The sequence below is a fragment of the Macaca mulatta genome, chromosome 8, assembly GCF_049350105.2.
Source record: "Macaca mulatta isolate MMU2019108-1 chromosome 8, T2T-MMU8v2.0, whole genome shotgun sequence".
Lineage (NCBI taxonomy): Eukaryota > Metazoa > Chordata > Mammalia > Primates > Cercopithecidae > Macaca > Macaca mulatta.
Window position 1 is genome coordinate 128,969,843 of NC_133413.1, and position 26,672 is coordinate 128,996,514.

At 40.0% G+C, this 26,672-nt stretch overlaps 1 protein-coding gene across 9 annotated transcripts in view; it reads right to left on the reverse strand.

Annotated features, from left to right (window-relative positions):
• SAMD12 (sterile alpha motif domain containing 12) overlaps positions 1-26,672 on the reverse strand; it is a 467,280-nt gene that overhangs the window by 410,250 nt on the left and 30,358 nt on the right. For all 9 annotated transcript variants that reach the window (XR_013396953.1, XM_077942866.1, XM_077942870.1 and 6 more), the window contains exon 2: positions 13,825-14,003. Coding sequence is in view for 8 of the 9 variants with exons in the window: in XM_077942866.1 (XP_077798992.1) it covers positions 13,825-14,003 (179 nt within the window). In the remaining variant the exon portion in view is untranslated. The remainder of the gene's footprint in view (positions 1-13,824; positions 14,004-26,672) is intronic.

The window sequence follows — 26,672 nt, forward strand, 5'->3', positions numbered from 1 at the left end:
TCAGACCCCAGAGCCTGTGTTCTTTACTATGGTATTTGAAGATAAGTCAAAAATAATGAAATCACATTTCCTCTACAAACACCTTCTGCTTGATATAAAACGCAAGCTTTGATGTTTTCCTGTCATCCATGTGTTCTAGTTCTGACCTGTTAACTAACAATCTCTAAGGTGTTACTATCACCCAGGCACGTGTAGGGTTAATCCTTCCTCATCTATTCAGTACAACATGAGAAAAGGCTGCTATCAGATTCTTCCCATCTCTCAAAATAGATAAGCTACACAATACACAAGTTAGATATGTGAATATCTACTACCTAAACTGAAGAATTATCTAAGGGACAAAGAGGCACTGAAGTTCAGCTTTAGTTATGGTATTTAGCCAAAAATCTGCTATTAGGATTCGGCTTCAGCCTTGGTTTTTGGCAGGCCAAGTAGCCAGATGCCATTTCAACTATATCTGTGGCAACCCTGAACTTGTGTGCAATTAATTATCATTTGATCATATCTAACTATTGTAATATTATCAATAACAAATAGCAGTGCCCTTTGGTTTTACTGTTGCTTTATGAAAATTCCCTTTCTAATAAATGTAGATATTGTAGGTGTGATTTAAACAGCAAAATCCTTCCAGTTTTTTTATATCTTAAAACCCTACCAGCCAGTTGAAGACTAAATGTATCCTAATTATTATAAGAATTCATTCAAACAAATAGTTGAGTCCTTCCATGTATTAGATATGGCGGTCAGTGTCAAAGACGTGTCACTAAACATGGGGTCCTGCCTCACAGAGTTCATACTCCAGTGGATGATAACCTAAAATAATGATAAACATAAATTACATATGATTTTAGAAAGTGGTGTGTTAGTGGGCTAAAGAAATTACAGGACAGAGTCAGGGGTCAGGGGCCTTGGAAGAGAGGATACTATTGTAGTAGAACTGACCATTTCAGTCTCACTAAGGAGGTGATACTAGAGCGAATATTTGAAGGAAATGAAGGGGTGCACCTTGTGTATCCCAAGGAAAGAAGATTCAAGGCAGAGGCAACAGCCAGTATAAAGGCTTGGAGGTGGGAAGGTACCTGGTTTGAACTGGGAGCAGCATGAGCATAGAAGAGCCTAGTAGCAGACGACAGGAGGGACTTGCCAGGGCACAGATCATGCAGGACGTGGTAGGGCATCAAGAACTTTGGCTTTAATTTGAGGAAAACAGGATGTGATTAGAGGATTATGAGCAGAAGAGGGACATGATCTGACTCACACATTAACAAGATCATTCCGGTTGCTGAATTGAGGGTCATGTTTTACAATGAATATCGTGAAAACATCACTTAAGAAGCAAACCCTCAAGTGAGAAAAGCAAAATTAAGCCTGATTTTGAGAATTTAAAAAAATCATCTTGCACAACCCAAAGCTTTAGTTTATGGGACTGTTTCAATGAAATAGCATCATGACCACCAGCAAGATGACAAGTCCAGAAGTTAAAGACTTTAGTCAGTTATTGTTGGAGAGGAGGAAAGCTTATTGACTTCGGGGGAATATCACCATTAACACTACTACAGTAATGCCAGAGCTTGAAGAAAGCATATTTTGCTCCTTCACTGACCTCAGTTGAAAAAGAGCATATTTTCAGTATCATAAATATGCAATAGAACAACCACAGGAGCTGACAGCTGAGAAATTAATACCACTGCTCTACAATGCCAGTTTTAAAAAATTCTGCTTGGTTTAAGTTTAATTAAGTTGTAGTAAATAGGTATTCTTATTAATATTTCAGATTTATTCTTGTATACTAAGACATTCGTTTTATGATGGTGATATTCAACTTCAGTCAATAGTAATTTAACACTCAGCCATTTGGCATTTGGCCGAAATACAAATTTGGTGCAGGTTCAGCAACCTTAATCTAAAAATCCAAAATCAAAACGCTTTAAAACCCAAAACTTTGAGCAATGACATGATGCCATAAGTAGAAAATTCCACTCTTGACCTCATATTATAGGTCAAAATACAGTCAAAAATTTGTTTCATGCACAAAACTATTTAAAATATTATGTAAAATTGCCTTCAGGCTATATATATATAAGATGTATATGAAACATAAATGAATTTCATGCTTAGACTTGGATCCCATCTCCAAGATATCTCATTTGGATGAGATATTGAACTTGGAATATACAAATACTCCAAAATCTTAAGAAAATCCAAAATCCAAAACATGTCTCATCCCAAGCATTTCGGATACAGGATGCTTAATCTGTACACATTAGACAAAATGTGTGTGCTTCCTAAAATAGATAGGTTGAAGCCCTAACCCCCAATAGGGTGGTGTTTGAAAGTAGGGCCTTTAAGAGGTAATCAGGGTTTTAGATGATGTCAATGAGGGTGGGGGGCCCCATGATGAGAATGGCATCCATACAGAGGAGAAAGAGACACCTGAGCTCGCTCACTCTCTGCCATATGAGAACACAGTGAGAAGGTGATCTCTGCAAGACAGAAAGAGCATCCTCATTGGAATCGACTCAGCTGGCACCTTGATCTTGGATTTCCCAGTCTTCAAAACTGTGAGAAATAAATGTCTGTTGTTTAAGCTACCAAGTCTCCAGTAATTTGTTACAGCAGCTGAGGCTGACTAATACAGCATATATCTAAGAGTATGTGTGATATCAACATTTGAAAACGATTTCTAATCCATACAGCCTTGGAAGTAATATTTCAGGTTTTACTTGGCACCTGGTAATCCAATTTTTCAGTTTAAGTCAGGAGTTCCTAATCACTTAAAAATAAAGAGAAGAAGCTGTTTTCCATTTCCTTCAAGTTTGGGCCAGATCAGGGAGATGAGGTAGAAATCACGGGAGCCAGCTGATGCTTACACCAGGGACCCTGAATAGAGCTGCAGAGAAGGGTGAAAGAGCCACACCATCTGAAATCTTGGCCAATCTTGGCCAATGCTAGAGGGTAGCAGAAGTCATAGGGCCTTATTCAGGCAATTGGAGACTTTTTTAAACTTTTAAGTTCAGGGATACATGTACAGGTTTGTTATATAGGTAAACTTGTATCAGGGGGTTCATTGTACAGATTATTTTGTCACCCAGGTATTAAGCCTAGTACCTATTAGTTATCTTTCCCAATCCTCTACCTCCTCCCATCCTCCATACTCTCACAGGGCCCCGTATGTGTTGTTCCCTTCTATGTGTCCATGTGTTCTCATGATTCAGCTCCCACTTACAAGTGAGAACATGCTATATTTGGTTTTCTGTTCCTGTATTAATTTGCTAAGGATAATAGCCTCCAGCTCCATCCTTGTCCCTGCAGATGACATGATCTCATCCTTTTATATGGCTGTATAGTATTCCATGGGTATATATACCACATTTTATCCAGTCTACCATTGATGGGAATTTAGGTTACTTCCATAACCTTGCTGTTGTGAATAGTGCTGCAATGAACATATGTTTATCTTTATAATAGAATGATTTCTAGTCCTCTGGGTATATTATACCCAGTTATGAGATTCCCAGGTCATATGGTTTGGCTGTGTCCCCACCCAAATCTCATCCTGAATTTCCACATGTTGTGGGAGGGGCCCAGTGGGAGGTAATTGAATCATAGGGGCAAGTCTTTCCCATGCTGTTCTTGTGACAGTGAATAAGTCTCACGAGATCTGATGGTTACAAAAAGAGGAATTCTCCTGCACAAGCTCTCTTTGCCTGCTGCCATTCATGTAAGACATGACTTGTTCCTCCTTGCCTTCCACCATTATCGTGAGGCTTCCCCAGCCATGTGGAAGTGTAAGTCCTATTAAGCCTCTTTCTTTTATAAATTCCACAGTCTCAGGTATGTCTTAATCAGCAACATACAATAATACAGTAAATTGTACTGTATAAATACAATAAATTGTATTGGATAAATACAATACAATAAATTGGTACTAGGAGTGATACAATAAATTGGTAGTAGGAGTGGGGCACTACTGAAAAGATACCCAAATTTGTGGAAGCAGCTTTAGAACTGGGTAACAGGCAGAGGTTAGAACAGGTTGGAGGGCTCAGAAGAAGGCAGGAAAATGTGGGAGTTTGGAACTCCCTAGAGACTTGTTGAATGGCTTTGACAAAAATGTTGATAGTGATCAATAAAGTCATCAAAAAATTTGCAGCCTGACAATGTGATATAAAGAAAAATCCCATTTTCTGGGAAGAAATTCAAGCTGGCTGCAGAAATTTGCATAAATGACAAGGAAAGAAATTTTAATCCCCAAGACAATGGGGAAAATGTCTCCAAGGCATGTCAGAGAGCTTCACAGCAGCCCCTCCCATCACAAGCCCGGAGGTGTAAGAGGAAAAAATGGTTTTGTGGGCCAGCCCCAGGGTTCCCATGCTGTGTGCAGCTTAGGGACTTGGTGCCCTGCATCCCAGCTGCTCTAGCCATAGCTGAAAGGAGCCAACACAGAGCTTGGGCCGTCACTTCAGAGGGTGAAAGTCTCAAGGTTTGGCAGCTTCCATTTGGTTTTGAGCCTGCCAATACACAAGAGTCAAGAATTGGGGTCTGACGACCTCCACCTAGATTCCAGAAGATGTATGGAAATGCCTGGATGTCCAGGCAGAAGTTTGCTGTAGGGGCAGGGTCCTCATGGAGAACGTCTGCTAGGATAGTGAGAAAGCAAAATGTGGGGTCAGAGCCCCAGCACAGAGTCTCTACTGGAGCACTGCCTAGTGGAGCTGTGAGAAGACGGCCACCATCCTCAAGACCCCAGAATGGTAGATCCACTGATAGCTTGCACCATGGGCCTGGAAAAGCCGCAGACACCCAATGCCAGTCCATGAAAGCAGCCAGGAGGGAGGCTGTACCCTACAAACCCACAGGGGTGGAGCTGCCCAAGACCATGGGAACCCACCTCTTGCATCAGTGTGACCTGGATGTGAGACATGGAGTCAAAGGAGAGCGTTTTGGAACTTTAAGATTTGACTGCCCTGCTGGATTTTGGACTTGCATGGGGCCTGCAGCCTCTTTGTTTTGGCCAATTTCTCCCATTTGGAATGGCTGCATTTACCCAGTGCCTGTCCCCCCACTGTATGTAGGAAGTAACTAACCTGCTTTTGATTTTACAGACTCCATAGGTGGAAGAGACTTGCCTTGTCTCTAATGAGACTTTGGACTGTGGACTTTTGAGTTAACGCTGGGATGAGTTAAGACTTTGCGGAACTGTTGGGAAGGCATGATTGGTTTTGAAATGTGAGGACATGAGATTTGGAAGGGGCCAGGGGCAGGATGATATGATTTGGCTGTGTCCTCACCCAATCTCATCTTGAATTCCCATGTGTTGCAGGAGGGACACAGTGGGAGGAAACTGAATCATGGGGGCAAATCTTTCCCATGCTGTTCTCATGATAGAGAATAAGTCTCATGAGACCTGATGGTATTAAAAAAAAGGAGTTCCCCTGTACAAGCTCTCTCTCTTTGCCTGCTGGCAAACATGTAAGGCGTGCCTTGCTCCTCTTTGCCTTCCACCACGATTGGACTTACACTTCCACGTGGCTAGGGAAGTCTCACAATTAAACCTTTCTTTTGTAAATTGTGCAGTCTCAGGAAGGTCTTTATCAGCAGCCTGAAAACAGACCAATACACCAGGTGGTATGGTTTGGCTATGCCCCACCCAAAATCTCATCTTGAATTGTAATCCCCATAATCCCCACATGTTGTGGGAGGAAACTGGTGGGAAGTAATTGAGTCATGGGGGCTGTTTCCCCCATGCTCTTCTCGTGATAATGAGTCGGTTCTCACAAGATCTGATGGTTTTATAAGCAGCTAGCATTTCCCCTTCTGGCATTCATTCTCTCTCCTGCTGCCCTGTGAAGAGGTACCTTCGCCATGACTGTAAGTTTCCTGAATCCTCCCCAGCCAAGCAGAACTGTCGGTCAATTAAACCTCTTTTTTTTTTTTTTTTTTTGAGATAGAATTTCACAATTGTTGCCCAGTCTGGAATATAATGGTATGTTCCTGGCTCATCTCAAGCTCTGCCTCCTTGGTTCAAGTGATTCTCCTGCCTCAGCTTCCTGAGTAGCTGGCACTACAGGCACCTGCCGCCACGCCAGGCTAATTTTTTGTATTTTTAGTAGAGACGGGGTTTCACCATGTTGGCCATGCTGGTCTCGAACTCCTGACCTCAAGTGATCTACCCATGTTGGCCTCCCAAAGTGCTGGGATTACAGGCGTGAGCCACTGCACCCAGCCTAAACCTCTTTTCTTTATAAACTACCCAGTCTTGGGTATTTTCTTATTGCAATGTGAGAACAGACCAACACACTGGGTCAAATGGTATTTGTTTTTTGGTCTTTGAGGAATCCATAATGTCTTCCACAGTGAATCTAAGTGAAGTTTAGAATGACTGCCACAGACTATAATAAGGAATTTTCTTGGTCTCAGTGACAACCTAGAGTGAACTTTTGAAGGGTGAAAGGTAATGGAATGGCTTTGGAAGTATCCCTTGTCCATTGTGTGGATAATATGCCACTTGTACCAACCCAGAAAAGCATTCCCTTGATATCATCAACCACTATAGAACTCAATAAGACATCCTCTGCTCACTTGTGGAGGAGCTAAAGATAATGAAATAACTATGAGGCAACAGACGTAAACCCAGAGGCAAGGAGCTTCTGTATCATATGAACTGACTTATTCATTCATTTATCAAAAATGTAATCTTTTTATTATGTGCTGGACACAGTAGTAGGCATTGATATTGCAGCAGTGAACAAGGCAGACAAGATCATTGCTCTCAAATAGTTTAAATTCTGTGGAGAGACAGAAAACAAACAAGATTACTTCAGACCAGAAAAAGTTAAATGCAGGACATCAAACCAAGTGATGTCAGAGAATGTGACTGGGGACTCATTTAGTTAGGGTGGTCTGGAAAGACCTCTTGGAGAAGCACATTTGAGCTAGGACCTAAATGACAAGGAACTAGCTGAACAATGATCAAGGGGAGAACATTATAGGCAGAAGGGATGGCAAGTACCAATAATCTCCAAAGATAATCACTTTAGTAATTTAGTAGTTTGGGTAGATAAACTCAAATGAATCTGGTGGGCTCTGATACACTCGCCTGAATACTGCCCTCCTTTTACATTTCAGATGGCATATCCTGTACTCTTCGTCCACTAGACAAATACTATTAACTAAGTGGCTCCAAGCACTTGTTATTTCCTATAGATTTGTCAGCACGAAAGAGGGAAAAGCACTGTTCATGTGTTGGAGGAACTGTGTTTTAGGTAGACTGTGTCACTGCTGGCCTCAAGATCTTTGTGAAGTCATTCAGTCTCATCTGAGTCTCATCTCCCTAACCTGTAAAATAAATTAGATGGTCAAATGCTCTCTAGGTTTTCTTCTTTGTTCATCATACAATGAACCTATGGCTTAAATGTATCCTATTAATTGTCATACTTTTCAGAGCTTAACATGTTAGTAATAAAAGCTTACCTCTTCAGATATAAGTTTACTGTAGTTTCATTTGAGCCCTGTCCAAGAACTCAATGTACATGTACTGGGGTCCTGAAACTCACATAGCATGAAGTCATATTTGCTTGTCTCTTGTTCTGACTCACATGAGAATTCTTAAGAAAGTACATGCTCATTATGTTTCGCATGCATTGTGTCCTTTCCTATCATGGGTGACATTATATTGGGTTGGCAGCTTCGTTTGGAGACATTTTTGCTCCTTGAGCCAAGAAATACAGATAGCCAAGAATTAGATCATTCTATCCCTAAATTGCAACAGACCTTCTCAAAGGCAGCTAAGCAATGTAATTTGATCAAGGTTAAGTACAGTCAACCCTTCATCTTTTAACCTAAGTCTAAGTTCTTTTTGCTCTCTGTTTTAATCCCAGATCAATGGTTCCTGCTTACTGTTACAAATGTCCACAAGTTGCCCTTCAGTCAACTCTCATTTATCTGCCTGTGGCTTATCCAAAGCACCCAGCTTTCTCCTCCTCCTGCCTCCAGCACCAAGTTCCAGGCCAGCTCCTTTAACTCTGTGCCAAAGAAATACAAACTAAATCTAATATTAGCCTAATGAGAAAAGGCTATCTCCTGCCAAAGATTCACATAATGCATCCCAAAGCCAACTGCAAGCAATTATTCACTGTTTTAGATGTTGGCATTGCTTCTCCCTTATATAATACAGCAATCGAGATTTGCTGTTTTCTCCCTGAGGAGTAATGAATACATGCAGCATTTTAACCTCTTCTTTTGCCTAGTTGGCAGATTCTCAGTTTAACAGACTATATTTTATTTTGAAATAAATAGATCATTTGTATATTTCCTGTTAGGAGCATTAAAAATCTTGAATTTAGAGCCATTAGACATAGAGAGTTACATCTTCCTCCAGATTTTTAGCCAGAAACTAAGTTTTAGTGAGTCATTTTACATCCTTGGGTTTCTCAGCTGTAAAATGGGGATACATTTTTATAAAGGAAAGGTACAGGGGAGGCATGCAAATATAAGGAACACTCAAAGCTCTGACTCCAGGAATTAGCATTGTGGCAGGAAAAAAAAAAGGGATTATCAACCTTATGAAACCCTTATTTGACAGGCATAAAAACACAGCAAGGTGAAGTTTCCTCATGAACACCTAGAAAATCAAGTCTAGAAGTCAGGAATTCCCAATGTCATGTTTAGGCCACTTGTAAGGACACATTATAGAATTCCAAGATAGGAAACAGATAGGATACTGATAGGCTGATGGGTTGATCTTATTCCACAGCCAGAATTGCCATAGAAACTCAAATTCCAACCATCAGAGCATTTGGGAACATCAATTTCAAAAGAAACTCCTGAGTATTTTGATATTTTTTTAAAATGACTGAAGCACTTGTCCACTCAGGTCCAAGGATGAGGATCAGATAGAATATCAACACAATTCCATTTTTCATCTTATTTCTATACCCAGAGAATTTCAATGGTTTCCCACAGATTAGAGCAGCACTGTCAAATAGGACTTTCTGCCACAATGATCATGTTCCATGTCCACACTGTCCAAAACAGCAGCTCCTGGAAATATGCGATAATGAACACTTGAAATGTGGCTGGCATGACCAAAGAAATCAATTTTTGCATTGTATTCAATTTAAATAACTCTGAATATCCACATGTGCTAGTGGCTATTGTATTGAACAATGGAGGTGGAAAGTAAATCCATGCTACTCACTCCAGCATTCAAATTCCATCACACAGTTTGGCCCCAACCTATTGTTCCAGACTCATTTTCTGACACACAAACTCTGACTCGAAGAGACTGATGGTGAACACACCTGGGCATTTCTGCTACCATACCTTGGCTCACAGTGCTTAAACGTCATGGCTAAAGGCACCCTCCATTCTTAGGGCTACCTATTGGAATTTATCCATACTTCACAGCACAGGTTAAGTTCTTCCTGGGCTAGAGTACGCTCCCTCGCAGTCTTGTTCTGACTGCTCTGTGAGTAAAGGGTTAATGAATCTCAGGGCTGGCCTGTCTGAGAAGGACTTCAGTCTCCCATAGGGCTGGTTTTTTGGAAACTGCTACGTGGAACCACTCCTGGTCTTTAGGAGCTGTGGCTTTGTCTTGAGTCTACATGACTAGAATGGTATAAAAGAACAGTGAAAAAAAGAGGCTGTGCCTTCTCTGTATCAAAAAGACGCATCCTCACCTGGACTCTCAACTGTGACAGCTGTGTGGGTGATGGGTCAAAAGAAGCTGTGTACTTGGATGACTTCTGGACCTCCCAATGAGATGAAAATGCTTTGCCAACTGTATTTCTTGCCTGTACCCTCCTATGAAGCTAAGTAAACAGAGTATTTTACTCTTAAACTGGTAACTATAGCTGTGGCATGGCATGGCATGCATATTCCCTCTGAGTTTCCAAGTACTCACAAGAATTTAGGACTCATATTGGTAAGTATTTTTTGTGGATCCACATTTCAAATGGATTCATTTTTTATTTCCAACTAAACTGTATGCTTCCCAATAAGACTTACAAGTGATCTGGGTACTCTACTGGTTTCTCTTTGGTCTATAAGAGCTGGAGGCAGCTTGCGGCTAGATGACCTTTTTCTGGAATAAGGGTTCTGAGTCTTTTGAGGAATTGGGGCTAAGGGTCCCAAAATGTCACTTTGTAAGATAGAGTATTATTTTGCCCAAAATGAATACAGATACACACACACATTTTAAAATTATGAAAGCATACAAATTTCAGTGTCAACAGGATAGATTAAGCACATGCTACCATCCTCCCCTAATCCACATATACACACAGACTCTAGCACTGCCGATTAAAGATAAGCTCACTAAGCTCCTCTGGAACAGGTGGTGCGCTGAGGGATTGGTTGCAAATCCCAACATGGCAGGACTCAGTGTGGCAGGGCCCAAAGTCACACTAAGGAGCTGCAACCAGGTTCCCAGTAAGAAGTCTGCATATGGAAGAACTTGATTTGCATAATCAGTCAGAAGCAGACAGAGAGAACACCAAATTGAAACATTAGTGTAATACCTGGTCAGAGCTCTCACATCCCAGAGTTTAGGTAAAGGTAGATGCAAAAGCCCTTACCAGAAGGCTCTACAATTCAAGGCACACATGGCCAAAAAGACCCCACGATAATTCACTTAACTGGCAGATAAACCACCAGCAAGAATTAGAAGCCATGTGAGGAAATTCAGCACCCTGAAAGCATAATACTAACCCAGCAAACAGTAACCCAACAATCATGGTTGAGCTACTAAAGTTAATGGGACAATCTGAAAATGGCTTTAAAATAAATGCACTTAAAATAATACACATCTTATTTAAAATTCAAGCAAAGCAGTACAGAGAGTAAACGTTTTCTCCATAATTTTAACTTCAGATAGAAACTGCTGCTCAAACTGTGGAAAACCCTCCCAGACTCAGTGATGCCTTTATACAGAGACAGACATTTTTACATAAATGGAAACAAACTATATCTACTGTGTCATAACCTGCCCTTCTCGTTCCCTTTCTACTTTAAAATATTATCACATACATTTTCCCACATAAATACCTATAGGTCTCCTGCATCCTCACAAAGGAAAAATTATATCCCATTGCATTAATACACAGTTTCTTTAGCCAGTGTCCTGTGAATGAACATGTGGGCTATTTTCAATGTGTTCTCCTGTAGCCATCTTTGTACATATGGATGATTATTTCCTTAGGCAAGTTCCTAGAGAGGAAATTATTGGCTCCCAAATTGCACACATTTAAAATTTTGATAACTATTATCAAGCTTGTCATCCAGAAAAGCTGTACCAATTTACATTACTGAATGGCTTTAGAGGTATGCATTCCTAGCCACAGGTTTTTTAAGGTAGGTTTAGAATGGGTCAGTTTACCAGAGATTCAATTATACACCCAAGAAAAGAGAAGAAGGCTCACAACTCTACTAGTCCTCTAAATGCAACGGAAGGGAAAATGTAAATGTGTGTTTGTACCTGCACAAAACAAATGCCTGTTGTCTAATGTACAAAAGCGTCAGGGTCAGTCATGCTGCTGCCATCCATAGTAATCACACTACAGTAATTTTAACTCTGTTCCCCCAGCAGCCACTGTTGTTCCCTCGTCCTCCGTTTAAACAAGTGGACAAATTCTTTGTCTAAGCTTTACTAAAGCCTCTTGTCTGTTCACCCCTAAATATGATGGTAGTGTGAAAAACCCAGAATCTCCTTTCAACCTCATTTATTGGGGATGGGTATTCACTGTAGATGATTTGCATAAACTCAAATGAATCTGGTTTCCAGTATTAGTTTGTTCCAGAGGAAAGGCTCATTATACACATCCACACTCTCATTGAAGTATGTTTTCAGCAAAGCAACTATAAAATGCTTCAGGGGCAAAGACACAAAATTTCAGGATTCACAACAATATCACATATTCAAGATAATTCAGAAATAAAATCACATCAGATTTGAATCAAATTTTGTATATTACCAATCTCTACGAATATAAGAGATACACACTAGAAATGTTTAAAGTTGAATTTAAATCAGACAAATATCAATAGTTAACTTTTCTTTTATCTCTACTCTAATTTTTAATATTTTAGGCATCCTTTAGAAAATATCTCACTCATAGAAAGTCTATTTATCTTCCTAAAAAGGACCCTTAGGGCGTTTTTTTCCCGGCTCTTTCAGGATGCCCATGTAGCAACATGGATTGATCAGGTTTAGCTGTCTTAACAGCGTTCACTCATTTCCAATGCTGCTCACAAACCAAACTTCATTGATCATCAGCCAAGAAATATGCTATGTTTTGCCATTTCTCTTAGCTAAAATGTCTAGCATAAAATACCTGCAATATATTTCTTGGTAATCATTCCCCATTCCCTACAACACACACGTACTTAATGTCAACAATTTTTAATTATCCACACTAAAGAAGAGAAGCAATAACAGTAATTATTCCAAACTGTAGATAAAGCAAAAAATTCACGTCTGATTTTGGAAGACCTTATTTGGAGGAGAAGGGAGGTGGTTATTGTACAACAGTAAGGTGACCTTTTTCCTTAAGATTTTTCTTGGGTGCTTACAACATTTGCTTTCCAAGGCATGCATACATTCATTTGCTCAACCAACATTTGAAAGGAAATTGTCTTGCAGGGAATACACAAAGGGAGAAACAAAACTATATGAAGATTAATTTCCTCCATGTCCAAGAGGAAAACAAATATGAGTATCTTCAACAACACTGTGCCCCCAACATGAACATCTGCACTGGTTTCAGACAAATACCCGGATAGTGCCAGTTCCACTGGAGGAAGCCTTTAGAAGAGGCTGTCCTTACTAAAATATTACCTACCCCACAGAACCCAAGTTTCCACACAACTTCACCAATGCCTATTTTGTCAGTTCTCTGGTACCTATGTTTAGGTTAAAGACTGAAAAGAACTAAGTATCCTACAGCAGAATAAAATGATTTTCTCTTTCATTAAGTCCTTCAAATAGTACCTGGGATATACATGCATATTTCATAAAATATCAGCTATTACTAATTAACAATACCTGTAAGCACAAGCCTCTCATACTCATGAAGTACTGGGACTTTTTTTTTTTTTTTTTTTTGAGACCGAGTCTCGCTCTGCCGCCCAGGCTGGAGTGCAGCGGCCGGATCTCAGTTTACCGCAAGCTCCGCCTCCCGGGTTCACGCCATTCTCCTGCCTCAGCCTCCCGAGTAGCTGGGACTACAGGCGCCCACCACCTCGCCTGGCTAGTTTTTTGTATTTGTTTTAGTAGAGACGGGGTTTCACTGTGTTAGCCAGGATGGTCTCGATCTCCTGACCTCGTGATCCGCCCGTCTCGGCCTCCCAAAGTGCTGGGATTACAGGCTTGAGCCACCGCGCCCGGCCAGTACTGGGACTTTTATAAAATGCTTCCAAAAGCATGCAATCATTTGACTTACTCGACCTGATGAGAGAAGTCATTTTATGATTCCCTTGTGTAGATGAAGAATGTGCAACTCAGAAAGTCACATGACTTGCCCAACACCATAGAGTAGTAAGTCTGAGCCTGGCAGGTGAATCTTTTAGCTTTAAGTACAGGGCATTCTTCTCTATAACCTCAGAGCCTCATGCTCTGAGACTGGCCACAAATGGGTTTCAATTTCATTCCAAAGGGAATACAGTTAATATTTTCATTTATAGTTATTTATCAGCAAGATACAGTGCTCATTTGACCACAGATACAACGGTAATTAGTGAAAGCACTCAGCTCTTCTCTGTGGCTGGACTACAACATATCAAGGCTGCAGCTTTCAAATCTCCGTAATTAACTGGAATATTACGCACCTTAGCCGTCTCAGATTCTGCCTGCAGTCGCCTGGGGGTTCCTTTCTGGTCAGGCACCTTCTGGAAATTTTTGTTTTTAATGGATTGAGATTCCACACCTTCACCTTCAATTTGCAGTTTAATACCTTCAGCATGGGCAGGGTGATCAATGCCCCGTGGATTCAAACCACAGTGAAGAGCTAGGAAAAAGCAACAAATAGAACTCAGAAAACAAACCACATAAAGACGGTGTCCATGACAGAAAATATTTCATCAAGCCTAAGTCGGAAAAAAACGAGGCATCTGTGAGTCAAGAAGTGGTGTGATTACTACGATAAATAATATGGTGAGGAGGGAGCATGGTATAGTGGGAAACCCTGAGTTTGAAAATCAGCAAGATTTAGGTGCAAATCCAGAAGCCCTCAATTCCAAGTTGTTTGACTTTTAGCAAGTTACGAATCCCCACATTACAGATGAGAATACCAAATCGGGCAACGTTGTCACTGCTTCTCACACATGCAATTATTTCAACCCTGCAGTTTAGTTTATATCTCTGCTTCCATCTGAAAAGTGCTCACCCTCTCTCCTTCTGGACCTTCTCTATTATTTAAGAATCCACTCAAGTCCACTCTCTTGCATTCATTCAAGCAATATTTCTTAAGCACTTACTATGTGCCATCCCTGGGTTAGATCCTGGAAACATGGATTTACAGATGTTACCTTCAAAGAACTCACAATGTAATAAAGGAGGCAAACAAAAGGACTGGTGATTTTCAAACAGAACTGTCACTTCTACATGACAAAAAAGAAAAACCCAGAGTGAAGGGCTCAAGGGCGTCAAGCCCCTTGGCTTCCAGTTTTTTGCATCTTACTCTCTTCCATGCCCTGTAACATAGATATTCCACACATAAAATCTAAAGCTGATTTTCTGGGGATATTTATTCATCTAACAAACACTTACTGAGTCCCCGCTACGTACTCTGTATTATCAAATAAATAGCAATGAATGTTGTAAGATATGCATTCCAGGCCGGGCGCGGTGGCTCAAGCCTGTAATCCCAGCACTTTGGGAGACCGAGGTGGGCGGATCACGACGTCAGGAGATCGAGACCACCCTGGCTGACACGGTGAAACCCCGTCTCTACTAAAAAATACAAAAAACTAGCCGGGCGAGGTGGCGGGCGCCTGTAGTCCCAGCTACTCGGGAGGCTGAGGCAGGAGAATGGCATGAACCCGGGAGGCGGAGCTTGCAGTGAGCTGAGATCCGGCCACTGCACTCCAGCCTGGGCGGCAGAGCGAGACTCCGTCTCAAAAAAAAAAAAAAAAAAAAAAGATATGCATTCCACTACTACGTGAACTACCATGTATGTCTGTGTGCAGATGGCAGGTATATGTGTTTTGACTTCTCTGGTAGTAAATTATTTCATTTCCCTGTTACCCCAACTCTTCAAATTCAGGTAAACTCCTATCCTCATCCCCTTTCCTTTATTCACAGAGAAGTTAAGGCCAGATACTTAATACCCCCATCTTCCCCAGGTCTCTACTTCATCAATAATCTCCTTTTACCCAACATTTTTAGGCTTTCCCCTTTCTCAGCATTCTTTCCCTCCAACCAGCTTCTGTGACTCAGAAAGCCCAACCCTTCTTTCGGCACTCCATTCAGGCCACAGTTTCCTCTTTGCCTCATCTTTGCCAGGATTCTGATGAGTACTTTAGACCTGAGGGATGAGGTAGGCTTCCCAAAAGAAGTGGTGTTTTCCTCCCACTATCCACTCTCTCCTTAACAGGTACCATCTATTCCCATGTTCCCAATCAACATTCTGGTGACTTCCAAATATTAACTGCAGGCTAGACAGACCTTTCTTATGAATGTCAGACAAGTAAAACTGCAGCAGAAACAATTTGCCTGTTCCAGTCTTCACAAATTACACAGAAACTGATGAGACGTCCATAACATCACTCTATGATTCATCACTTCCCTTCCATCTATCAGCAAATCCAATAGCTCTACACCTAACATACTGCTCAAATATTAAATGATATTTCTTTAAAAAAACAAACTGATTGCACAAAGGTCCAAATGCATGTGATCTTATTTCTACCACTTTATGTGGACACTATTTATGAATTTCTCTTCTCCTAGTCTCTAAGCTTCCTATTTAGTGGTACATTCTGGGCACTTAACATGTATTAGTTCATATCTCCCTTTTGGGCTTTGTTCTGAATCTCAAATGATCTTCATGAAAAACTCTGAGACATAACTATGTTCATTTCACAGATAAGGAAAATGAGGCTCGAAGAGGTTAGGTTCACAAAAGGGCATTCTATACTGGTATATACAGAAAAGTCACAAAAATTATGAATCATTTAGGATACATGATTTCATATCACACATGGAAAAATCCAAACTGGATTAAACGGTAAGGAAAATTATTAGCTGTCAGAATAAGAAGTCCAGTAATGGCACAAGTTCAGAATTAGCTGATTTGCCTATTGGTTGTTTCATCAAGCACTGTGATTTTTATTCTTTCTCCATTCTACTATCCATAGCATCACCTTTATCCTGAACCTGGGTCCCTTTGTAGCATCTAGACTATAAGCTTTTAGTTTTGAAGCAGAAAGGGCTTGGTTGACTACGGCTTTTTCTCCCAAACCACTTTCAAATTTTATTCTCTTTTCTCATTGGCCAGGAGTGAATTACATGCCTATTACTGAACTAACACCCTGGCAGTGGAAATAGGATTACCCTTAAACCAACTGACCAGCTCAGGTCAATTCCCCAAACCACACTGCTGCTACTCTGCAGGGCTATAGCAGAATGGATGCTGGGAAACCAACCACAATGCCCACTTTAGGCAGTGCTGGAAAGAGAACTCATAGCCAAAGCCTCTGAGAGCTTGAAGCTAATTACTGTTAATATCAATCAGCTTCTCCATCTCCAAAGACTAGCCTACTTACAATGACTATTCAATTAAATACACCAGAGTTGTGATTATTTTTAAAAGGTGTGCTTGTGTAGGGAGATGGGGGATTGGCATGGGATGGATTCAGACATTAATGAAGAAAAGAAAAATGTGTAGCTTTGATCTTTCTGTCTAGCTTTATCTTCTGCTGCTTCCTACCTTGAAATTCATGACCTAGGAATACCACTGAGCTGCTGGTAGACCTCCTATTCTCTTCCCCTATCACCTCCCCACCAAATTTGACTCTCATACTTCCTTCACCTCTGATCATGGTGGTCCCACTACCTAGAAATGCTGGTCCTACTCCAACCTAATCCTACCTCCTGCTCTTCGGGAGGCTAACTCCTATTCATCTCATGTCAGCTCAGACCTCTTCTTCAGAAAGTCTTTTAGGAGTCTCTGGCTACCAGAGCAAGAACCCATTCCCTATGCTCCCTCTTGCACACAGTCCCCTGGTGCTTCATTTTCCTCACAGTACTGAGAATGTCCATGTAATTGATCTATCTGCCTTGCCCAGCACAACTGTAAGCTCCTGGAGGGCAGGTACCATCTGCTTTTCATCTCCATGACTTCCATTCCTGAGTCCAGGACCTGGCACATAAGAGACATTAAGGAAACACTTGTTCAGCTGCAGAATGAACCAGCAATTCCCTTCCTTTACACAATCATCCTTAAATCAGAAGGAAGCCTTTCTCTGCTAGTAAATACTTGGCATTCAAAATGTAAGGTATCTATAAACAGGAGGCAGAATACAGTTTTTTGACTTTCCACACACGTAGCCTTATTCTTCACACAAATATTTTAATCCTCCATAGCTGTTCCTTCCTCCACTGCAAACGCAATAGTTGATTTAGGTTTTTGTACTTAGAATTATTTATTTAAAACCATTTTTGACAGACTTTGCTTTGTTTTCCCTGAAATTTCATGTCCCTAATATTTACAAATCAAACACCTCTCCAATGGCTTCCTACAATGCATGACCTCCATCTCCTTGCTTGTGTCAAAGGTGTCCCCATTTGATTTCTCTTTTCTGTGCTCATCATTGCCCTTTCTTGTTTTCACTAAAGTTATTTACTTAATCTAATGGGCTTGGCAACTCACTGGTCAGCTTCGAGGCCCTCTTCTTGTTTCCCTGATCTTCACCACCACTCCTGTGCCTAACAGATTCCTAGTTATTGAATTGACACTGCAGGTAGCTTGTGGTCTTTATGGGAAGTGCTGCTGCTGTCACTTTTACTTAATTTGAATGTCACTAATATTGAATTCTTCAAAATGAGTTAAAAACCAAAATTAATTTCACAAACATTGCTCTTTAAAAAATTTAAGAGAGAAATGTTTCACTGCAAATGCACATATTTTAGCATTGTTTTGAAATGCCCCTTTGAAGGCACCATCTTTTTTTCATATGTAAAAACCTACTTCCCCAGAAAATTGAAAACCAGCTGCATTGCTCGTGGGAATGTCAAGTGATACACCCCCGTGGAAAACTGTATGGTGGTTTCTCAAAAAATTAAACACAGAATTGTCATTTGATCAAACAATTCAACTTCTAGGTATATATACACACAAAAAAATACCTGAAAACAGGAACTCAGATATTTGTATGCTCTTGTACATAACAGCATTATTCATAACAGTCAAGCAGGCATAAACCAAATGCCTGTGGATGCATGAATGGATAAACACAATGTGATACATATAATGAAATATTTTGCAGCCTTTAAAAGGAATGGCATTCTTATCCATGCTACAGCATGCATGAACCTTGAAGACATTATGCTGAATGAAATATGCCAGACAAAAATGGACAACTATTGGACGATTCACTTATATGAGTTAGTCAAATCTACAGAGAAAGAAAATAGAACAATGGCTACACAGGGGCTGTGGGAGAGAAAATGGGAAGTTATCGGTGAGTTGTGGGTATAGTATTTCACTTTGGGATGATGAAAACTCTCTGGAGATGGATGGTGGTGATGGTTATACAATAATGTGAATGTGCCTAATGATATTGAACCATATAATTAAAGATGATTAAAATGATGAATTTAATGTATATTTTGTCACACTAAAAAATAAAAATTTTAAAACCCACTCCCTCTCATTTCAACTCCCTAATACCCTCCCAAAATGGAAAGAGAGGTTCCAAAGATATTTTTATTCAAAGGTGTTTGAGAGTTTACTTATGAATAATATCGTGATTTTCAGCTAGAATGTTATTTGGTTTTATTTTTTAATAAAATTGTAAAAATTATAGCTCAAAAGTATTAGATTAGTTCAGAACTTTCCTGGAAGGGAAATGTTCTCCAAAACAGGTCTTATCCTAATCAGCAGAAGCAGGGCTTGGATTGCTGCTTGCTGGAAATGAGCCTGGACTCTCCAAGGATTGCGGCTGAGGGATGCCATTTTCATGTGATTTAGGTGACACTAACAGGTTATCTGGAATGAAGTGCCAGACCTTGCTTTCTCTCCTCACAGTGATGCAAGAAGAGTTGAGGGATGCATTGGCATCCGCTGTCATTCCCAAGAACAACTGCATCTTACTCTCCAGGAAGCCACCCAACTTCCAGTTCTTCCAATCTCCACCCACGCCAGACACTCTCTGTCATGAAACAAGGGATGGAGACTTATTAAATTTTAATGTTCCTCTATCTGAGTTTGGCCTTGAATAGAGACACTGTGAAAACACTCTGAATTGCCCCTCAGAATGAACTGGCTCCCCAACCAAGGAACCGCCACATAGAAACTGCTAGCAATGCCCTGAAATGTGTTGTGCTTCTCTGCCTTGACAGAACTGACCTTTTAACATCATATGCTCTTCCTTTCCCTTATTTGCATACATAACTGCTTCAGGAAACATAAATTTTCTCTTTTTTCTACTGTAAAGCTTTAACTAGTCTTGTACCCAGTATATCCTCTTAAGCAATAAAGACAATTCCCCTCTTTTTCTTTGTTTCTTTTTTTTTTTTTTTTTTGAGACAGTGTCTTGCACTGTTGCCCAGGCTGGAGTGCGGTGGTGTGATCATGGCTCACTGCAATCTCAAACTCGCAGGCTCAAGTGTTCCTTCCATCTCAGCCACCCAAGTAGCTGGGACTACAGGTGTGCACCACCACACCCAGCTAATTTTTGTATTATTTGTAGAAGCAGGGTTCTGCCATGTTGCCCAGGCTGGTCTTGAACTCCAGGGTTCTTCCATGTTGCCCAGGCTGGTCTTGAACTCCTGCAGCTATATCTGCCCTTGAGAATACAAGGGCAGATACATGCAGAGGTTCTATGATGCTTAGACAAGGGATTCAGGTATCATGCGATCTGCTCAAGCGATTTGCCCACCTCGACCTCCCAAAGTCCTGGGAACACAAGCATCAGCTACAATGCCCAGCCCACCTCTTCTTCTTATATGATCTGCATGTGTGTGTATGTATCATGCATTGCAAATATTTATTGACAGGTCTGCTAAGTCTATGACTGGGAGCCCCTGGAAGAAGTGACTACATCTTATTGAGCTTTACAAATGTAGTGTGTAGCCATATAACAACCTTACAGTAGGTGTTCAATCATTGTTTATAGACTGAGCATAGATATGATGGAAAGATACTGATTCAATCCTACTCACTGCCATTCAGTACAGATGCGTAACATATATTTTTCAAAAAAGCAAATAAAAGTTGCTTCCAATCTAATTATGTAATTCACCAAAAATTTTAAATCACAAAACCATAAAGCTATCCTGAAACTACTGATTTACTTGACTGCCACCTGCAAAGCAGAGGCTATCTTACTCATCTTTGCACGTGCAAAGCCTACACAGTTGTACATACTTAACCCTCAATAAATGTTGCTAAATGAATCAATGACCTTAAAAACAAATATACTCCAATCCCCACCATTAGTTATTAGAATTGAGACAGGTTATTTAAAATTTCATGTTTATATATTGTTTCTAGCTAAAGTTCCTGAAAGATATGTTCCTTCTTTAACACTTCCCTCATATAATATACACATAACACTCTCCAATATGTTTAATTCATTGTTTTAATTATTATAGGTGCTTCACTTATCGTATTCTGGATTCAAATTCAGCAGAGACTACCCTCCAGAAGTAATGTGAACACCACAAAAAGTCTGTAACTCTTTGTAGCAGACACTTCTGATGGGCTACACATTCTCAACACTCTCATTTTTGCCACCTACTGAAGTATGGCTACAAAGCCAAATAGCATATTTCACAGCTTCCCTTGCAGCTACAAGTGAGGTTGATGACAGATTCCTCCCTAGGGCACATAAGCAGAAGTTTGATGGGAAACAAACAGTTCTGGAAATGACAAAAGAGGAAAGATCTTAACACCACTCTTCCCCTTTCTCTCTGCCTTAAATGCATATGTGATATCTAGAACTGCTACAGAACATGCTGTGACCACAGGGCTACAAACATGAAAAAAAGTCAAGAGAATAATAGTCACATTGGCTCTGAAATTATGGGCTACTCGAACTTTGTTCTTCATTGTTCCCCTCTGGACTTGACAGTCTGTGAGAAAAGTAATTCCCTGCTTATTGAGCCATGGTTAGTCAAGTCTTCTACAACTTTCAGATGAACCACTGCAAAATGACACATTTCCATTTTAACCAACAACATAGGATTGTTTAGCTCCTCTTTTAAAAAGAGAAAACTGAAATCCTAGCAAAATTTTCTGGTCTGGGTTTCACAACTCCTATTATGACTTAAAAAGATGATTTAGTATGAATAATTGCTTAGCAAGGAAGATATACATTAGCAATACATGTTGTTATGAGTAAACACTGACATCAGAGGTGGAATCAATCCAGATGACACTGTGAAGTCCTGAGGATGGAACTTTCTTGCTTAGCTGGGGTCCTAAGGTACCCAGAAAAGTGCCCAGATCATTCATGAAAACTTTTGCATCCATGAATGGGGATGGGAATGTGTTCCTGTGTATCTGGTCATTAATGTGTCAACATAAAAATATAACAACTGTACCAGAAAGTATGTCTCAGGAACACAGGCTTGGTTTAGCTAATAGAAAGGGAGCACAATTTATCTCCTTGGGCAAAGGAATCTGCCCAGCAGATATCTTCCAGGATAGGGGTCAGCAAACTATAGCCCATTGACCAAATCCATCCTGCTGCTTGTTTTCGTGTGGTTTGTGACCCCAAAAGAGTTGTTACATTTTAACATGATTGGAAAAAACATTTTATGACACATGGGAATTATATGAAATTCAAAGTTCTATGTCCATAAAGTTTTATTGGAAAATAATAAATAAGGCATGCTCATTTATCTACATAGTGTTCATGTCTGCTTTTGTGCTACAATGGCAGCAGTGAGTAGCTGTGACACAGACCATGTGGCCTGCAAAGACTGAAATATTTGCTGGCTGGCTCTTTGCAGAAACAGTTTGCTGGCCCTTGTTCTAGGGTAGAGTATAACCATAACCTGAAGGGCACTGGGACCTGAAAACCCCAGCCTCCTTTAGCAACATCAAGAAAGAACTTATGGGTCTTTGCAGGACTAGCCTCTGAGTTATTCTGTACTTTCCCACTCCCAGGTAATTTAAATGAGCTAAATTATGCTGAATTTTATCACTTGGGTCAGGCAACGAGGAGACAGAATATGATTTCCAAATTTCTCCTTGGTCAGCTAAATGTGATATTACATATACTTGCTGAAGATGAAAATTTCTATAGAGGTCCTTTTCCCACTATCAAAAACAGGGGTAATATATAAATGTCCAGAAGGGTAATTCAGCAGCATTAAAAGCTGAACATGTCCACCCCCAGCAAGTCTAAGTGGCCAGTAATAGATGGCTCCCCTATTCCATGCAAGAAGAGACTAGAAAGAACGAAGTTATTACAGCAATGAGAAAGACAGGGGAAGAAACTAAATGGAAACTGAAAGACTGAACCCACAAACCTCATGCTATTGTCCTCACAAGTCTGCCCACAGTAGCCTGACAATGATGATGTGGCTGCCCAAGCTGGACCTACGTGACTGTTCAGCAGTGCCAGACGTTCAGACCACATGCAACAGTGTAAGGACATGGTCTTCTCTGGACCCCACGATGCTCACTCACTCCGGTTTACTTGTCTACAGAAACAATTTCATCTTTGCAAAAACAGTTGGCTATAATGGAATCCAGTTTTCCAAAGACTACTTAAGTTTAATCACCACATCAAATATTCACTTGTCCTACACTTGATATCTAGACAACCTAAAACAATGGAAATTAAAATAATGCTTAACTTAGGTATTGCAGCATCAGTAAAGTGGGGACAGACTTTGGAAGATGTCCAAGGCATGAATATTAACTCTTCTTATTCACGAGGAGAATACAAGGGCAGATACATGCAGAGGTTCTATGATGCTTAGACGAGGGATTCAGGTATCATTTTGAGAGACTGATAAGTGGTCTACACTGGTGACTTTAAAAATATTTTTAACTATGATACTACAGAAACAGATTTCACAGTGTGAATCCATGACCAGTCATCTTTATGTATATGAATTGAACCATGTTTTTATGAAACATTATTTTCCTTTACTACATATCATCTACTCTTTATTTTTTTAAATAAAGTAGTTCCTCTTGCATCCTTCGGGGAAAAAGAAATAGACATACTTTTCTCAATTCATCCCAGTTAGTAAAATTAAAAATGATGGACATTATATATGAGACAAACATAAGACAACTGAATGGTAAAGAGAAGGCAGACCATCTAAAGACCTTGAAGGACCTTGAATAACCTGGTGGTGAGTTCTTTCAGCTTCCTTTTGCCTCGTAGATCCCAGACTTAGAACTAAAGAAGCCTGCAATTTGGGAACACCTCTGAGCACAGACAAAAAATAATACACAACAAGAGCTTGCTCTCTTTAGCCAAAGGACCAGGAAAGAGACAGCGTAGCAAGATAGGAAACATGTAGACAATAACTGCTCTACTCGAACATTACAGAAAAGAAATGTGACCCAACCACCACATCAGTACAGGCTGATTGTAAAGCCTAGACTCACACCCTCAGCAGGCTGCACTCAGGTACCCCAATACTCCCAGGAGAATGCCACAGAAGGCCAAGTAGGGAGTCCAGGTTTTCATCTCTGTCAGTTGGTAAAGAGGATACCTCCTCATCTCCAAAATGTCAGTTGAGATGATATGGCAAGGCTAGACTTTCACCTTTACCAGTTTATAAGAGGTGAGCCTTCCTTCCTGGGATTGCGTCAGGTAGACAGTTAGGACTTTCACTATTACCCAGCCATAAGGAAGAAGTCCTGCCTTTCAGGTATCAACTGAGATTGAGCGGGGAACCTGGGTTTATAACTCTACTTGGCAGTAAGTAAGTGGTATCGCCTCTTTTCCCTGGCCAGACTGGCATTTTAAAAAGCAAGCTGAAACAAAAGGTTTAAATAAAATCTAGAATCTCATAACACAACATGTAAATATCCAGGCTTCAATAAAAAATCACTCATAACCAGGAAGATACCAAACTGAAAGACAAAAGACATTCCATAGACACCAACACCCAGATGACAGAGACATCAGAACTATCTGAGAAAACTGTTAAAGCAGCTATGCTAAAAATGCTTCACTAAGCAATTACACTTGACACAAATGGAAAAAAAAATAAGCTTTTTTGAGAAATAAAGTCTCTGCAAAGAAATAGAAGACATGAAGAATAACCAAATGGAAATGTTAGAACTGAAATATACAATAAACAAAATTAAAAGTTCCAGTGGATAGGCTCAAGAGCAGAATGGAAGAAACAAAGGATAATTCAACTGGCAAGGGTAGAGGGCACTTGGAGAACAGTAGCGTTCTCCACCTTGCTTTTGGTTACATGATACAAGTATCAAAACTGATCGAACTTAACACTTATATACTTTTATTGTATATAAAATAATCTCAAAAATATAACAAAGCAGAATTAAATACAGGCACTAGATATATTTTATTTTTCAAAAGATATTATAAATGACCTTTGGCTTACATGTTTTCATTCCTAATTCTATCTTCGGCCAACACACATTAATTGAAATCCAAGCTTTACCATTTTCTTACAATATATTTTCAAGTATGGACAAGTTATATCATCTCTTTTCTGTAAAATGGCAATACTAATATTACCTACTTTTTACATTCACATTATTATTGTGTTGATAAAGAGAAATAACACATATAAAATTCTTGACACCACCAATGTGTTCAGTGAACATAAATCCTCCACTTTTACCCATTGTCCTCGTCCATCACAGTAGACAAATATTACATGCTAACAATTTTAATAACAGTTAAATAAACAAAATAGTACCATGCACTTTTAAAGGATAAATACAACATAGACATAAAAATGCAACCTACCTGGAAAAGACAAACTAAAGTATAATTCAGGAAGAAAACAAGAGGGGGAAAAAAAACAGCTTTTCAAATACATAAAAAAAAAATCTGGGAGCAAATTGGGAAATGAGGTTAAAAATAAGACATAAAAGCAAATATTGCCACCTTATAACAGAGTTTCTACTGACGAGCTGACTGCATTCTCTGTGAAACCAAGCTAATGGAAAAAAAGGTGACGCTAATCATTTAGGAAGTCTTTACATATGACAATTGGGTACTTTGGGAGGGAAGAAGGAAAAAGTACAGAATCAACATATTCAAAGGACTTTTCATCCTCTAACATGAAGGTGGTGATACCTATTTAAAAAAAAAAAAAAAAAGAAGACTAAGAGATGCTAAGCAACATGTTTAAGGCCACCATAAAAATGGCAAATAGAAGGCTGGGTGCAGTGGCTCATGCCTGTAATCACAGCACTTTGGGAGGCCAAGGTGGGCACATCACCTGAGGTCAGGAGTTCGAGACCAGCCTGACCAACATGGAGAAACCCCGTCTCTACTAAAAATACAAAATTAGCCGGGCGTGGTGGTGCATGCCTGTAATCCCAGCTACTCGGGAGGCTGAGGCAGGAGAATCACTCGAACCCAGGAAGCAGAGGTTGTGGTGAGCCAAGCTGGTGCCATTGTACTCCAACCTGAGCAACAAGGGCGAAACTCCATCTCGGGAAAAAAGAAAAAAAAAGAAAGGCAAATAGAGAAAAAAAAATGACAAAGGGGAAATGAATGAAATTCAGACTGTTTGACACCATATAGTTCTCATGCTACTCTGGGGAATAAGATTTTTTTTTCCTCTGCATTTTAATTATTGTTTAGTAGGTAAATCATGGGCTTTGGAGTCAAATCTGGCTGTCCCCACTGACTAGCTGTATGGCCTTGGTCAAGTTACTTCCCTTTAGGTGGGTGTTGTTTTACCTATAAAATTAGAATAATAACTTCTTTATAAGATTTTAGAATAATTAAATAAAAGCATATTAAAAGTGTTTAATCAATACCTGGCACATAGAAAGTCCGCAGCAAACGGTAACCACTGCTGTAATTATTACTTCCTTTACTGTTATTAGTATCATTTTAATGATACTGATTTCTTCAAAAATCAAATACCTAGATCATTTGTACATACATCTGCATATACCTGTACACACAGCTCCACTAACAGAAACAGGTGATTAGTGTTGTTAGGAAAGGTAGAAGGTTACAAAGGTCAGACACAGGCTTCCAGGAAGAAAAAGAGAAACTTAAAATTCTCTTGAAGATTTTGGTCTGGAAATAAAAAAAATGAGAATAAGAAAATTCCAGGCAGAAACATAAGTATCTATCAAACCACAGAAATATGTAAAAGCATGAGAGGTTCTGGTATGACTTAATGAACATGAGCATTTCTCTTCTCAGAGAGGGTGGGGCAAGACAAACTTAGCAGGCAATTTTGTTTGCTTACTCTGTCTATTCATAGTAACATTCAGACTAAAGGAACATTCAAGTTTAACGAACTCCATCCCTTATTGCAC